Source organism: Pseudophryne corroboree, chromosome 9 (genome assembly GCF_028390025.1).
Source record: "Pseudophryne corroboree isolate aPseCor3 chromosome 9, aPseCor3.hap2, whole genome shotgun sequence".
In the NCBI taxonomy this organism is placed as follows: Eukaryota; Metazoa; Chordata; class Amphibia; order Anura; family Myobatrachidae; genus Pseudophryne; species Pseudophryne corroboree.
Window position 1 is genome coordinate 156,998,156 of NC_086452.1, and position 17,112 is coordinate 157,015,267.

The window sequence follows — 17,112 nt, forward strand, 5'->3', positions numbered from 1 at the left end:
CGTCGGAACCAGCTGTGACTTTGGGATATTCAGAATCCAGCCGTGCTGGTGCAGCACTTCCTGAGATAGTGCTACTCCCACCACCAACTGTTCCTTGGATCTCGCCTTTATTAGGAGATCGTCCAAGTACGGGATAATTAAAACTCTTTTCGAAGGAGTATCATCATTTCCGCCATAACCTTGGTAAATACCCTCGGTGCCGTGGACAGCCCAAACGGCAGCGTCTGGAATTGGTAATGGCAATCCTGTACCACAAATCTGAGGTACTCCTGGTGAGGATGGTAAATGGGGACATGCAAGTAAGCATCCTTGATGTCCAGGGATACCATGTAATCCCCCTCGTCCAGGCTTGCAATAACCGCCCTGAGCGATTCCATCTTGAACTTGAATCTTTTTATGTATGTGTTCAAGGATTTCAAATTTAAAATGGGTCTCACCGAACCGTCCGGTTTCGGCACCACAAATAGTGTGGAATAGTAACCCCGGCCTTGTTGAAGTAGGGGTACCTTGATTATCACCTGCTGGGAATACAGCTTGTGAATTGCCGCTAGCACCGCCTCCCTGTCTGAGGGAGCAATCGGCAAGGCAGATTTTAGGAACCAGTGGGGTGGAGACGCCTCGAATTCCAGTTTGTACCCCTGAGATACTATTTGCAGGATCCAGGGATCCACCTGTGAGCGAGCCCACTGATCGCTGAAATTCTTGAGGCGGCCCCCCACCGTACCTGGCTCCGCCTGTGGAGCCCCACCGTCATGCGGCGGACTTGGAAGAAGAAGCGGGGGAGGACTTTTGCTCCTGGGAACCTGCTGTTTGTTGCAGCCTTTTTCCCCTACCTCTGCCTCTGGACAGAAAAGACCCGCCTTTTCCACGCTTGTTTTTCTGGGTCCGAAAGGACTGAACCTGATAAAACGGCGCCTTCTTAGGCTGTGAGGGGACATGGGGTAAAAATGCTGACTTCCCAGACGTTGCTGTGGAAACTAGGTCCGAGAGACCATCCCCAAATAATTCCTCACCCTTATAAGGCAAAACTTCCATGTGCCTTTTAGAATCTGCATCTCCTGTCCACTGGCGAGTCCATAAGCCTCTCCTAGCAGAAATGGACAATGCACTTACTTTAGATGCCAGCCGGCAGATTTCCCTCTGTGCATCTCTCATATATAAGACTGAGTCTTTGATATGGTCTATGGTTAGCAGGATCGTGTCTGTCTAGTGTGTCAATATTTTCTGACAGTTTATCTGACCACGCGGCGGCAGCACTGCACATCCATGCTGACGCAATAGCTGGTCTAAGTATAATGCCTGAGTGTGTGTATACAGACTTCAGGATCGCCTCCTGCTTTCTATCAGCAGGTTCCTTGAGGGCGGCCGTATCCGGAGACTGTAGTGCCACCTTTTTAGACAAACGTGTGAGCGCTTTATCCACCCTAGGAGGTGTTTCCCAACGTGACCTATCCTCTGGCGGGAAAGGGAACGCCATTAGTACCTTCTTAGGAATTACCAATTTTTTATCAGGGAAAGCCCACGCTTCTTCACACACTTCATTTAATTCATCTGATGGGGGAAAAACTACGGGTAGTTTTTTCTCCCCAAACATAATACCCTTTTTAGTGGTACCTGTATTTATATCAGAAATGTGTAACACCTCTTTCATTGCCTCAATCATGCAGTGAATGGCCTTAGTGGGCATCAAGACTCATCGTCGTCGACACTGGTGTCAGTATCAGTGTCGACATCTGGGTCTGCGGTCTGAGGTAGCGGGCGTTTTAGAGCCCCTGATGACCTTTGAGACGCCTGGACAGGCACGAGCTGAGAAGTCGGCTGTCCCACATTTGGCATGTCGTCAAATTTCTTATGTAAGGAGTCTATACGTGCACTCATTTCTTTCCATAAGCTCATCCACTCAGGTGTCTGCCCCGCAGGGGGTGACATCCCTTCTAAAGGCATCTGCTCCGTCTCCACATCATTATCCTCAAACATGTCGACACAGCCGTACCGACACACCGCACACACACAGGGAATGCTCCAACAGAGGACAGGACCCACAAAAGCCCTTTGGGGGGACAGAGTGAGAGTATGCCAGCACACACCAGAGCGCTATATAATGCAGGGACTAACTGAGTTATGTCCCCTCTATAGCTGCTTTTTCTATATAAATGTATACTGCGCCTAAATTTAGTGCCCCTCCTCTCTTTTTTACCCTTTTCTGTAGTGTAGACTGCAGGGGAGAGCCAGGGAGCTTCCTTCCAGCGGAGCTGTGAGGGAAAAATGGCGCCAGTGTGCTGAAGGAGATAGCTCCGCCCCTTTTCCGCTGACTATTCTCCCGCTTTTTCCTATATTCTGGCAGGGGTATTTTCCACATATATAGCCTCTGGGGCTATATATTGTGGTATTTTTGCCAGCCAAGGTGTTATTATTGCTTCTCAGGGCGCCCCCCCCCCCCCCCCAGCGCCCTGCACCCTCAGTGACCGGAGTGTGAAGTGTGTGTGAGGAGCAATGGCGCACAGCTGCAGTGCTGTGCGCTACCTTGGTGAAGACTGATGTCTTCTGCCCCCGATTTTCCGGACCTCTTCTTGCTTCTGGCTCTGTAAGGGGGACGGCGGCGCGGCTCCGGGACCGAACACCAAGGCTGGGCCTGCGGTCGATCCCTCTGGAGCTAATGGTGTCCAGTAGCCTAAGAAGCCCAAGCTGGCTGCAAGCAGGCAGGTTCGCTTCTTCTCCCCTTAGTCCCTCGCTGCAGTGAGCCTGTTGCCAGCAGGTCTCACTGAAAATAAAAAACCTAATTTCTATACTTTCTTTCTAAAGGCTCAGGAGAGCCCCTAGTGTGCATCCAACCTCGGCCGGGCACAAAATCTAACTGAGGCTTGGAGGAGGGTCATAGTGGGAGGTGCCAGTGCACACCAGGTAGTCATAAATCTTTCTAGAGTGCCCAGCCTCCTTCGGAGCCCGCTATTCCCCATGGTCCTTACGGAGTTCCCAGCATCCACTAGGACGTCCGAGAAAAAAGGTTCCCCACACCCGTTTTAGAGAGTATATTTGGAATATAAAATTAGCAAGTCATTTAGTTTGTCTTTTCAAGGAAAATTAAACCTTAAGATAAGTGGTGAAGGGTTGGCCGATTGCAGGCCAGCAACCTACTGTATATCTGCCAACATATAGGGAATCAGAGGTTGGTAACTGCAGTGTGTGATGGTCTACTACAATATCCCAGCGCCAGGATCCTGACCAAAATGCCAGCAGCGGGGTGAGCGCAAAAGAGCCCCTTGATGACACAGTGGCACACTATATCTAGTCTCCCTCCATGGGTGTCATGGACACCCCAAGAGAGAGCAGTTGTTGGGATCCAGACAGCTGGCATATCAAATGCTTCCGTGTGACAACGGAATTCCCATCAACATGACAACATTGTGGTATCACAGCAGGGCCATGATGGCTTCATTTGCTTCAAATCAAGGTTACAGACCCTGCCCCTGATAAGGAAGTCTCCCACTATATGTAATATGATAGAACATACGTTTTTCCTTAATTCCCTGCACTCTTCATATCTAAAGAATGTGGAGATTAAGGAACACACAGGGATAGGAAGAATCCTGCCAACATTTTTGTCCAGGGATTGGTGGCGGTGACTATATAGAACATGACAGATGAACCTCCATCTTTCCGGTTACTTTTTACCTTTTAAATATAGAATAGTTACTTATGCTAAAGGTTGTCCGAATACTCACAGCATAGGATCCACACGAACATGGTCTTTGCCCACATCATTGCAAATGAGAAGCCTTTGCCTTGGGGAGGAGATAAAATGGCAAGTATGACATCACACGCTGATGTCATAACAGCTATCTGCTGATGTCATAATAGCTGTCTTAAAGGGACAAAAATCTCCATGCCAAGTTCCTTCAAAAACTGCTTTTCTACCTAGAATTAATGTTTTGAAGGCAAAAGGGTGGTCACACCAAATACTGTATTGACTTGATTGATTTGCTTATTCCATTTGCATTTTGTTCATTCATAAAAAACTTTGAGCATTCTTATTTTGCAGCTTTTTCCACATCTGCATAGAACTTCTGCATTTTTTGGTTTTGTTTTACACATAGCATTGTGGAATTTCAATGCTCAGAAACATTTGATAGGGGACAAAGTCCTTAGGTTTACTTTTCCCACAAAAACCCCAATCAAGTTGCAGACCCTCCGGTATACCTTCCGCCCTCCGGTATACCTTCCGTGTGCAACAATTATTCACGGGAGGTGACCTCCAGAAGTGGAAAGCAGCAGCCAATTTCACCTACACAATACACGTTATTATGCAACTTGTCCTATAAGGAATAGCAGTGACTAGTACATCATAAACCTGAGGCAACATGTTGTCGTTCCCTAAGGGGCTCACTTACCGATAAGGTGATCAGTTTCCGGTCCAACATCAGAAGTAAATGGGTGTTGGGAAAGGGGACCTGCTATTAGAGACTGCTGCAGTAGGTCTACAAAAGCCAAGTGTGACCAAGCAAAAGTAAATTTGCAATCTAAGATACAATTTTGTTTGTGCTAAACAAGTTTGTTGCAAACGCACTTCTGTTTTTCCCTTAAATGGGCCACTGATTTAGTTTACAATTTTATTTAATGCAAGATTTTCAATCCCTGCTTTAAAGTACAACGCAGCTGGCAAACCAAACAGGCTCTTGTATTAAGTTAGTGTTGGCACTAGTTTGTGTCTAGATAGAAAGGTCAACTGTTTTACCCCACGGCTACCACTGGGGGGACATGGTGCAATTAAATTGTTGCTCCAGACACCTGGTAGCTGCAGGGATGACATTTGTTCTTGCAGCCTCCTGAAGCTAAGTCAGAGCTTTAGGTGCCCTAACAGGAGTTTGGATGCCCAAAGCAGGACTTTAAACTCATTTAACCGGGATAAACCCAGTCTGGGCGTGACATGCATGTGCACCCAAACAAATGAATGTTAACAATTGTTTGGGAACCTAAAAAGTCTCGTTTAGATGCCCAGAACAACTGAATTGACCCCAGTGAGTGCGAATAGGTTTTATTTTTGCACAAACCTATAAAAAGCATTCCAACACCACATTAGTCTATGTTGCAGTATATTTTTGGAGTTTGTTCCCATTGCTGTGCATAGTAAATAGACTAACAGTTTGTTTGAGGAATCATTGGGATTGGAACACCAAATGCTTGTGAACCCAGCCCCTACCAGAATACGTATTAGACTTCGTGACTCCAGTTGTAATACCAAAGCATTTGGAGAACAAATATGACAGACTTTGCAAGTGGTGTGAATAGATTTATTTTTAAGAGACTCTTGTACAAAATTGCAAGAAACCCAGTTTAGCTGTCTGCATTCTTTTCCTGAGCTCGGAGAAAGCTTGCTTTTTTCTGAGCAATGCGATCTTTTTTCTGCGCCAGCGACATTTTGGCACGATTCCACCTGGAACAAGAAGCCATAATTTAGATCAAATCTTTGCACAAAAACAGATAAAGTAGGCAGTATGTCAATATCTCATGGATTTATTCTTTCATATTTCTCTGGGTCAGATTACTTTTATCTGAGGGAATAGTCTAATTGGATGAGAATAAGGATAATATATAGTGCCCTAAACACCTATAGGCAACGGAACATTGGTATGAAGGTGTAGTATGAGTGGTCATCGATTGGGATCCCAAATGCCGGCAGGAGGGAAAGCACTAATGAGCCCCTTGTGGGCTCGCTGCGGGCACAGAGGCGCCCTACGTGCACCACATTATTCTCCCTCCAGGGGGGTCGTGGACACCCAAGAGGGAGAATAGTTGTCTGTATGCCAGGTGTCAGGATTCTGGCGTCAGTATACTGAGCGCTGGGATCCCAACAGCTGGCATACTAAATACCACCAGTATGAAGGCCTCAACTATGTGTTATGCAGTGAAGGGGGTGTGAAGAATTGGTAACATGCTGTCTTAAGATTCACAAGTGATCAAATCACTGGCCACCTAATTCTAGGCAGTCTCCAGGGTGTTGTGAATAAAACCCTGGAGGGTCCAACAGCTGAATGAGGAATGGAAGCATGGGAGGCAGGTCAGAAGCTTGGAGTGGCATGGAAGGGGATGGGTCAAAACATCTCAGCCAATTTTGTTTCCAGAACAGTAGTAATTATTGCATGCTTACACTAAGGTATCAGTGGAGAAAGATTACATAACCTTTAGGTCTGGGATGAGCACCAGTTTTTGAAGAGATCTTTCTTCGTTAGCACAGCTGAGGTTATAGTAAAGCAAGAGTAGGAAAAATGAGTAGCCAACATCGGATCAAGAGCTGTTAAGATGTGACTAATGCCGGGAACACACCCAATGAGGACACCCCGCAGGGTGCAGACATTGACAAGTGCATACACACTTGGCTGCGACGGAGCGGTGCATGGGGAGGATCCGGCCCATGCTGCATTCAGCAGCATGGCATCACTTGCGACATCGCCACATTGAGCTGCATGTACAGCCGATATCACAAGAGACCCGCAGGAGTGATCGTTTATCTAATGGGTACACCCTAGTAGATATTGTTTTGGAATTTGGCACATAGTCCACTATATCCTCTAGTGTGTACCCAACATAAGGGACTCAGATTTCCAAATAAAGACTCAACTAGGAAGAGCAGTTGTTGCAGAGGTGGAATGTTGCTGAAATGATAACTCTGAAAGTATGAAGATGCTTGGTTTAGAGTTCAAAAAGATTAATGTGGTGCAGGAATTGCAGGCAGTGGTCTGAAGGAAATGTGTTAAAAATAACACTGAAAAGTTAACAGCAAAGCAGTCTAAGAGGGAAGTTTTGAAAAATAGTTTGGAAAATGAAGGATAAATTTGGATATTAAAAAGCTACACAGCAAATGAGGAAGCAAGGCTGTAAGTTATTCAAGACTATCAGCTGAAAGTACTGGCGGATGAGAAAGTGAGGAAAGGAACATGTGGGAATCAGTAGCGGTTCTAGGCACTGGCAAGCAGGGCGGGCGCCAGGAGCGCTGCGGCCCGCAGGCACAGTCACCGCACAGACACCTACCAGCATCCCACTCCCCAGCTGCAGCAGGCACCATGGGCTGTGTTGGGTGCCTGCTGTAGCTGGCGCCACTGTCAGACGCTAGCGGTCATAATTGACCTCGTGTGTGCGGCACTGCTATGGGAAAGACGTCATGACGGCTGTACTGGGGGGGCATAACTACAGGGGGCCAGTACTGTGGCCATGCCCAATCCCCAAGAAGCCATGCCCCTATTTTTGGCACGCACCAACTGTTTTACCTGTCGGGGGGGGGGGGGGGGGGGGGGGGGATTTTGGGGCGCCAAAGGAAACTTTCGTCCTGGGCACCACGAGGTCTAGAACCGGCCCTGGTGGGACTACAGATGTGTAATCAGCACAGTACAGTCCAGTCTCCTGGTCACATTACTCTGCCTCAGATGAATATTAAAAAAAAACAAAAAATAAAAAAAATAAAAAGGCCGGACGCAGGTCTACATTCTGAGCACACATTACATAGTCATTAGAACAGACAAGTCAGATTAGAATACCTCTTCTTTTTTACTTCTCTCTTGGGTTTCTTTTCGTGAACTGGGTTCTCCCTTATACCGGCATGAGCCTTTTTGTACAATTCTTCCATCTGAAATAAAAAGTTTTATTAATGTACTATGAAGACTATGTAACACCATTCTATTCTGCAATTTGAAGTAAATCTCCATTTAAAGCCCTGGACATAGTTGCCAACTGCATGTAAACCAGACTTAATACAGCAGCCACGGGGAATAGAGGCCAAGACGTAAATTTACTAAAGCTTCTAAAACAGAATTGAGGTTTCCCATAGCAACCAGATGTTTATGAAGACAGCATCTGATTGGTTGCTATAGGCATCACCACCAATTCTGCTTTAGATGCTTTAGTAAATTTACCCCCCCCCCCCCCCCCCCCCCATGTCAAACACCTATGACTTAAGCAGTGTTAATGCTGGGCTGTTTTAGCAGGGCACCACACCCAGGCCTATTTTAAAGTGGTAAAATATGCCCTGCCCTAATTGAGATTCTCCCCAGCAACCAACCCCACCTGTGGACCAGTGTCCTGCGGGTGGGAAAAGTTGCAGTTACCGATTGCAGCTGCGTAACCAGATGGCGTGCACATGGCATCAATTCACTTTGAACCTGGGGAAGCCCAGTATCTCCGTAAGTGCTGGGCACACCCCCAAGAGTGACTAAATGGGAACTTGTCACAAAGACACAGACCCTCCCCATCCAGCCATGCCCTATTTTTGGAAGCATGCAACCCTTAGGCACGCAAGGCAGCCTTGCGCACACCCAAACGCCCTGCCTGTATAATAGCAGGATCATCAAGTATTAGACTAGTTAAACACATCGATTTGTTCAATCTGTAAATATTATGCTGGTTTGAGAACTACATACTACAGCCTGAGAAGCAAAATAGATCTCTTCTACCACTATCACTTCTAGAGTATAAGGTATATTTAAAGAGAGTGTGCCCCATCCAAAGATTACACACCAAGCTACCAAAACCAGCTATTGCCACTGTTTATAGATAGAGTTCCAATTTGGACAACTATTTGGTCTAGGCAAGCCACAAGTAGGATCTTTACAAGTTGCAGAGCACCACTTTATCCCATCATGGGCAACACTATATATGCCCCAGTTCTCCGACAGGGAGCAACCACCTATCCCACTGGTGAGCAAAAGCGTATAGAGCCCACTGCCAGACTACATCCATCTACCAACAAAATCACCAGTGATGTATTAGGAGAATGGGTACAGTCCGTCAGCAAACTCAGGGAAACCAGAGGCTTTTGCCATGTGTGGTATTTAGGTTGACATTTCTCATATAAACAGACGCAATGTTTACATTCAGCATGTAGGTGCACTGGACCCTTGCTATAATAAAGAGCTAGGGCACTCTAACAAGTCTTACAGAAAAATGTGTCTTAGCATTTAAGCCTCCACAGCAGAAATACATACTTGGTCTGGTGTGACACCATTCTTTATGTATTGTGAGAACTGCTTCTTGTATGCCTCCTCATCGTCCTCCATCAGTAGACGCATGTAGTCCGCTACATTCTGGCCCAGGATGTGTTTGCGGTGGACTTCAGCGTTGAACTCTTTGCTTTCAGAGTCATAACCAGGAAAACGTTTTGTGCTTTTAAAAAAATAAAAAAAAGGTAACATACTAAATAACAATCTAACTGAAATAAATCTCTTGGGATCCTTAGCATTAACCTTAACACCATAACATTGTCTCCTATTCACTTGCTCTCAGTATAGTTATGAAAGCTGCTCAGATATTGGCAAAATTATCCAAATTTATCTGATGGAATATTTAGAGGTGGGAAAAGCCTATCTAGGCAATTCATTCCCAAAGCCTAGAGGTCAAAAGCATTTATCAAGCACTTTAGTCTTAAAATTTATCACTAAGCGTATTAAATGTAAAAGGCTTTTTTTAAAAAAAAAAAAACTACTTCAAGAGCTTAAAGATGTGCTGGTGGCAACATTAACAGAATTTAACCAGTCACTTAATACAGGTGCCATTCCAGAGGACTGGAAACGAGCGCATGTAGTTCCACTGCACAGAAGTGGAAGCAAGGAAGAAGCAAGTAACTAGACCAGTAAGCCTTACATCAGTAGTAGGGAAAGTGATGGATAAACTAAGAAAAAGTTCTGGAATCTTAAGTCAAACAGCTTACAGGATCCAAAACAGATTTACTGCTGCGAGATCATGCCAAACAAATCTTAGACTTTTGACTGATGAAAATAGATCAAAGGGGAGCTGTAGATGTAGCATATCTAGACTTTAGTTAGGCATTTGACACTGTCCCACATCGCAGACTACTAAATAAACTTGGGGGTGGGGTGGATTATAATAGTTAAATGTATAAAGAACCTGGTTGCAGGATAGGAAACAGACAGTTGTAGTAAATGGGAGTGCAATCTTTGGAAAGAAATGTTACCAGTGGAGTACCCCAGGGATCTGTACTTGGACCATTTCTCTTTAATATCTTTGTTGGGGACATTGTAAATGGCATTACAAGGAAAGTGTGCCTTTTTGCAGATGATACAAAGATATGCAACAGGGTAGACACTGGGAGGGGTAAAACAAATGATTGATGACCTAGCTAGGTTTGAGAAATGGTCAAGAACGTGGCAACTAGAGTTTAATGCTAAATAGTGCAAAATCATGCACTTGGTCTCAAAACCTCAAAGGCTAAATATAGTATCAAGGGTACTATAATGGAAACTGAGGAGGAAAGGGATTTAGGAGTCACTAAATCAAGCGACTTGAAGGCAGGAAAGCAATGCAACAAAGCATAGAGAGGAATCAGTAGCAGGAAAAAATAAGATTTTACTCACCGGTAAATCTATTTCTCGTAGTCCGTAGTGGATGCTGGGACTCCGTAAGGACCATGGGGAATAGCGGCTCCGCAGGAGACTGGGCACAACTAAAGAAAGCTTTAGGACTACCTGGTGTGCACTGGCTCCTCCCACTATGACCCTCCTCCAGACCTCAGTTAGGATACTGTGCCCGGAAGAGCTGACACAATAGGAAAAGGATTTTGAATCCCGGGTAAGACTCATACCAGCCACACCGTATAACTCGTGATATTATACCCAGTTAACAGTATGAAATATAACTGAGCCTCACTACAGATGGCTCATAACAATAACCCTTTAGTTAGGCAATAACTATATACAAGTATTGCAGACAATCCGCACTTGGGATGGGCGCCCAGCATCCACTACGGACTACGAGAAATAGATTTACTGGTGAGTAAAATCTTATTTTCTCTGACGTCCTAAGTGGATGCTGGGACTCCGTAAGGACCATGGGGATTATACCAAAGCTCCCAAACGGGCGGGAGAGTGCGGATGACTCTGCAGCACCGAATGGGCAAACTCTAGGTCCTCCTCAGCCAAGGTGTCAAACTTGTAGAATTTAACAAATGTGTTTGACCCCGACCAAGTAGCTGCTCGGCAAAGTTGTAAAGCCGAGACCCCTCGGGCAGCCGCCCAAGAAGAGCCCCCTTCCTCGTGGAATGGGCTTTCACCGATTTAGGATGCGGCAGTCCAGCCGCAGAATGTGCAAGTTGAATCGTACTACAGATCCAGCAAGCAATAGTCTGCTTTTAAGCAGGAGCACCCAGCTTGTTGGGTGCATACAGGATAAATAGCGAGTCAGTTTTCCTGACTCCAGCCATCCTGGAAACATTTTTAGGGCCCTGACTACGTCCAGTAACTTGGAGTCCTCCAAGTCCCACGTAGCCGCAGGCACCACAATAGGTTGGTTCACATGAAAAGCTGATACCACCTTAGGAAGGAATTGGGAACGAGTCCTCAATTCCGCCCCATCCATATGAAAATCAGATAAGGGCTTTTGCATGACAAAGCCGCCAATTCTGATACACGCCTGGCCGACGCCAAGGCCAACAGCATGACCACTTTCCACGTGAGGTATTTTAGCTCTACGGATTTAAGTGGCTCAACCCAATGCGACTTCAGGAAATCCAACACCACGTTGAGATCCCACGGTGCCACTAGAGGCACAAACGGGGGCTGAATATGCAGCACTCCCTTAACAAAAGTCTGAACTGCAGGCAGTGAAGCCAGTTTTTTTTTTTGGAAGAAAATGTACAGAGCCGAAATCTGGACCTTAATGGAACCCAATTTTAGGCCCGTAGTCACTCCTGACTGTAGGAAGTGCAGAAATCGACCCAGTGGAAATTCCTCAGTTGGGGCCTTCCTGGCCTCACACTAAGCAACATATTTTTGCCATATTCGGTGATATTTTGCGATCACATCTTTCCTAGCCTTAATCAGCATAGGAATGACTTCCTCCGGAATGCCTTTTTCCTTTAGGATCCGGTGTTCAACTGCCATGCTGTCAAACACAACCGTGGTAAGCCTTGGAACAGGCAGGGCCCCTGCTGCAGCAGGTCCTGTCTGAGCGGCAGAGGCCATGGGTCCTCAGATCATTTCTTGAAGTTCTGGGTACCAAGCTCTTCTTGGCCAATCCGGAACCACGAGTATAGTTCTTACTCCTCTCCTTAGTATTCTTAGTACCTTGGGTATGAGAGGCAAAGGAAGGAACACATACACCGACTGGTACACCCACGGTGTTACCAGAGCGTCCACAGCTATCGCCTGAGGGTCCCTTGACCTGGCGCAATATCTTTTTAGCTTTTTGTTGAGGCGGGACGCAGTCATGTCCACCTGTGGCCTTTCCCAATGGTGTACAATCATTTGGAAGACTTCTGGATGAAGTCCCCACTCTCCCGGGTGGAGGTCGTGCCTGCTGAGAAAGTCTGCTTCCCAGTTGTCCACTCCGGGAATGAACACTGCTGACAGTGCTAACACATGATTTTCCGCCCATCGGAAAATCCTTGTGGCTTCTGCCATCACCATCCTGCTTCTTGTGCCGCCCTGCTGGTTTACATTGGCGACCGCCGTGATGTTGTCTGACTGGATCAGCACCGGCTGGTGTTGAAGCAGGGGTCTAGCCTGACTTAGGGCATTGTGAATGGCCCTTAGTCCCAGAATATCTATGTGTAGGGAAGTCTCGTGATTTGACCACAGTCCCTGGAAGTTTCTTCCCTGTGCGACTGCCCCCCCGCCTTGAAGGCTGGCATCCGTGGTCACCAGGACCCAGTCCTGTATGCCGAATCTGCGGCCCTCTAGAAGATGAGCACTCTGCAGCCACCACAACAGCGACACCCTGGCCCTTGGAGACAGGGTTATCAGCCGATGCATCTGAAGATGCGACCCGGACCACTTGTCCAACAGATCCCACTGGAAGATCCTTGCATGGAACCTGCCAAATGGAATTTCTTCGTAAGAAGCTACCATCACTCCCAGGACTCGCGTGCATTGATGCACCGACACCTGTATTTGTATTAGGAGGTCTCTGACTAGAGATGACAACTCCTTGGCCTTCTCCGGGAGAAACCCTTTTTCCTGTTCTGTGTCCAGAACCATACCCAGGAACAGTAGACGCGTCGTAGGAACCAGCTACGACTTTGGACTATTCAGAATCCAGCCGTGCTGTTGTAGCACTTCCCGAGATAGTGCTACTCCGATGAACAACTGCTCCCTGAACCTCGCCTTTATAAAGGAGATCGTCCAAGTACGGGATAATTATAACTCCCTTTTTTTTTTGAAGGAGTATCATCATTTCGGCCATTACCTTGGTAAATACCCTCGGTGCCGGGGACAGACCAACGGCAACGTCTGGAATTGGTAATGACAGTCCTGTAACACAATTTTGAGGTACTCCTGGTGAGGAGGGTAAATGGGGACATGCAGGTAAGCATCCTTGATGTCCAGCGATACCATGTAATCCCCTTCTTCCAGGCTTGCAGTAACCGCCCTGAGCGATTCCATTTTGAACTTGAACCTTCGTATATAAGTGTTCAAGGATTTCAATTTTAGAATGGGTCTCACCGAACCGTCTGGTTTCGGTACCACAAACATTGTGGAATAGTAACCCCGGCCTTGTAGAAAGAGGGGTACCTTGATTTTCACCTGCTGGAATTACAGCTTGTGAATTTCCGCCAGTACTACCTCTCCTCGAGGGCAGCAGGCAAGGCAGATTTGAGGTAACGGCGAGGGGGAGTCGCCTCGAACTCCAGCTTGTATCCCTGTGATACTACTTGCAGAACCCAGGGATCCACCTGTGAGCGAGCCCACTGGTCGCTGAAGTTCCCGAGACGCGCCCCCACCGCACCTGGCTCCACCTGTGGAGCCCCCGCGTCATGCGGTGGACTCAGAGGAAGCGGGGGAAGATTTTTGATCCTGGGAACTGGCTGTCTGGTGCAGCTTTTTCCCTCTTCCCTTGTCTGTGCAGAAAGGAAGCGCCTTTGACCCGCTTGCTTTTCTGAAGCCGAAAGGACTGTACCTTATAATACGCTGCTTTCTTAGGCTGTGAGGAAACTTGAGGTAAAGTTTTTCCTTCCCAGCAGTTGCTGTGGATTCGAGGTCCCAGAGACCATCCCCAAACAATTCCTCACCCTTATAAGGCAGAATCTTCATGTGCCTTCTAAAGTCAGCATCGCCTGTCCACTGCCGGGTCCCTAATACCCTCCTGGCAGAATGGACATTGCATTAATTCTGGATGCCAGCCGGCAAATATCCCTCTGTGCATCCCTCATATATAAGACGACGTCTTTAATATGCACTATGGTTAGCAAATAGTATCCCTGTCCTGACAGGGTAATAGACCACGCTGCAGCAGCACTATTCATGCTGAGGCAATTTCAGGTCTCAGTATAGTACCTGAGTGTGTATATACAGACTTCAGGATAGCCTCCTGCTTTTTATCAGCAGGCTCCTTCAAAGTGGCCGTATTCTAAGACAGCAGTGCCACCTTTTTTGACAAACGTGTGAGCGCCTTATCCACCCTAGGGAATATCTCCCAACGTGACCTATCCTCTGGCGGGAAAGGGTACGCCATCAGTAACATTTTTGAAATTACCAGTTTCTTATCGGGAGAACCCACGCTTCTTCACACACTTCATTCACTCATCTGATGGAGGAACAAAACACTGTCTGCTTTTTCTCCCCAAACATAAAACCCCCTTTTTTTTTTTGTGGTATCTGGGTTAATGTCAGAAATGTGTAACACATTTTTCATTGCCGATATCATGCAACGGATGTTCCTAGTGGATTGTGTGTATGTCTCAACCTCGTCGACCCTGGAGTCATACTCCGTGTCGACATCTGTGTCTGCCATCTGAGGTAGCGTGCTCCGCCTCCACATAACCTTCCTCCTCAAACATGTCGACACAGCCGTACAGACACAGCACACACACAGGGAATGCTCTGACTGAGGACAAGACCCCACAAAGTCCTTTGGGGAGACAGAGAGAGAGTATGCCAGCACACACCAGAGCTATATATAATGCAGGGATTAACACTATGGGGTATATTCAATTAGCAGTGATAACGGACTTTTCACGTGAAAAGTCCGGTTTTCGGGTGAAAAAACGTACTTTTCACGTGAAACGCAATTACAGCCTACTCAATTATCCTGGGAAATTTATCGGTGATCATTTTTTCACTAATTTCACTTCACCTTCTCTAAAGCAGGTGAAAAGTTGGGAAGTGTCACTATTTTAAGGTAAAAATGTTTGGATATGGTACAGAACTCCTGGGACACCCCCCTTAAATGACTAATTAGGCACGTTGAAGTTTTTAATTATTTTTAATTGGCCAATAATGACATGTCATTTTTGGGGTGAAAAAGTAAAAAATGATGGAAATTGGGGTTCAAGGTATGGGACAGGTATATTGGGGTGCTTTATGAGTGGGACAGGTGTTTAGGCTTGCAGATGAAAGAACCCTAAAATGACCCAAATATATACTTATACCCATTTTCATGTACCCCAAATTTAATGAGCATTTATTTTGCTCAAAAAAAACTTGCTTTCTATAATTTTTTTGCATTTAAAAAAAAAAAAAATGCATATAACAGCCATTTCACGCAATTTAAGTCCCCAAAAACTGTGATCTCTAACACACTTCTCTTCTGTTTTCCTATGTTAGTTTAGCATTTTTTGGGGTACAGGCTGATTTCCCCATTTTCACCTACACTTTTCACTGCAAGAATTTTCACGTGAAACCCGGTCGGAATTGAATAGGTCGAAAAACGGAGCGTTTTCGCGGCAATTTTCGGCCGATTGCCGCGAAAAATTTTCGGGCGAAAAATTGCAGCGAATTTGCGGATAATTGAATACCCTAGTATAACCGAGTGATTTTTTCCCCCAATAGCTGCTTGTATACACAATATTACACCTAAATTTAGTGCCCCCCCTCTTTTTAACCCTTTGAGCCTGAAAACTACAGGGGAGAGCCTGGGGAGCTGTCTTCCAGCTGCACTGTGAAGAAAAAATGGCGCCAGTGTGCTGAGGGAGATAGCCCCGCCCCTTTTTCGGCAGACTTTCTCCCGCTTTTTTATGGATCTCTGGCAGGGGTATTTTACACATATATAGCCTATATGACTATATATTGTGTAGATTTGCCAGCCAAGGTGTTTAATATTGCTGCTCAGGGCGGCGGCGCCCCCCCCCCCCCCCCCCCCAGCACCCATCAGTGACCGGAGTGTGAGGTGTGCATGAGGAGCAATGGCGCACAGCTGCAGTGCTGTGCGCTACCTTGTTGAAGACCGAAGTCTTCTGCCGCCGATTTTCAGGACCATCTTCATGCTTCTGGCTCTGTAAGGGGGACGGCGGCTCGGCTCCGGGACCGAACGATCGAGGTCGGGTCCTGTGTTCGATCCCTCTGGAGCTAATGGTGTCCAGTAGCCTAAGAAGCCCAAACTATCTCCAGTCAGGTAGGTTCGCTTCTTCTCCCCTTAGTCCCTTGTAGCAGTGAGTCTGTTGCCAGCAGATCTCACTGAAAATAAAAAACCTAAAATATACTTTCTTTTCTAGGAGCTCAGGAGAGCCCCTAGTGTGCATCCAGCTCAGCCGGGCACAAGATTCTAACTGAGGTCTGGAGGAGGGTCATAGTGGGAGGAGCCAGTGCACACGGTAGTCCTAAAGCTTTCTTTAGTTGTGCCCAGTCTCTACGGAGCCGCTATTCCCCATGGTCCTTACGGAGTCCCAGCATCCACTTAGGACGTCAGAGAAAGTAATAATGCCACTATAGGTCATTGGTACGGCCTCATCCTGAATACAGTGTCCAGTTCTGGAAACCATCTCCAGAAGGATATAAATACTAGTGTTCACTCTAGGCTGTTTTAGCAGGGCGCCGCGCCCTGCCCGTTTTTTAGCAGGCAAAACCCACCCTGCTAGAACAGCCGCCCGCTTCCTGCCCTCCCGGCGTGTATAGATGCCGTGCGCATGCGCGCGGCATTCATTCACGCATTGGGAGAGGGCTTGGGGAAGCCCAGCACCGACGGAGGTGCTGGGCACGCCCCCAACAGTGACGTCGCCGGCCACAGACGCTCTATAGTAGCGTCTGTGGGCCGCAGCGCGCCCCTAAAATGACGTCAGCGTGGCCACGCCCCCTAATTTGCGTGCCCGCGCCCCCGTTTCGGCCGCGCGCGTGCACATGTGCCCCCAGAGTTTGGCACTCTGCCCCTTTTCACTCCTAGAGTGAACACTATAAATAC

General features: G+C 47.0%; 1 protein-coding gene across 1 annotated transcript in view; it reads right to left on the reverse strand.

Annotated features, from left to right (window-relative positions):
- Positions 1 to 5,274: 5,274 nt before the first annotated feature.
- The window catches only part of RPL5 (ribosomal protein L5), a 36,308-nt gene continuing 24,470 nt past the window's right edge, over positions 5,275 to 17,112 (reverse strand). Inside the window, exons 6-8 of the mRNA XM_063939880.1 lie at positions 8,973 to 9,150; positions 7,530 to 7,618; positions 5,275 to 5,431 (exon numbers count right to left, since the gene is read on the reverse strand). Of these exons, the coding sequence (XP_063795950.1) occupies positions 5,332 to 5,431; positions 7,530 to 7,618; positions 8,973 to 9,150 (367 nt within the window). The 3' untranslated portion in view covers positions 5,275 to 5,331. The remainder of the gene's footprint in view (positions 5,432 to 7,529; positions 7,619 to 8,972; positions 9,151 to 17,112) is intronic.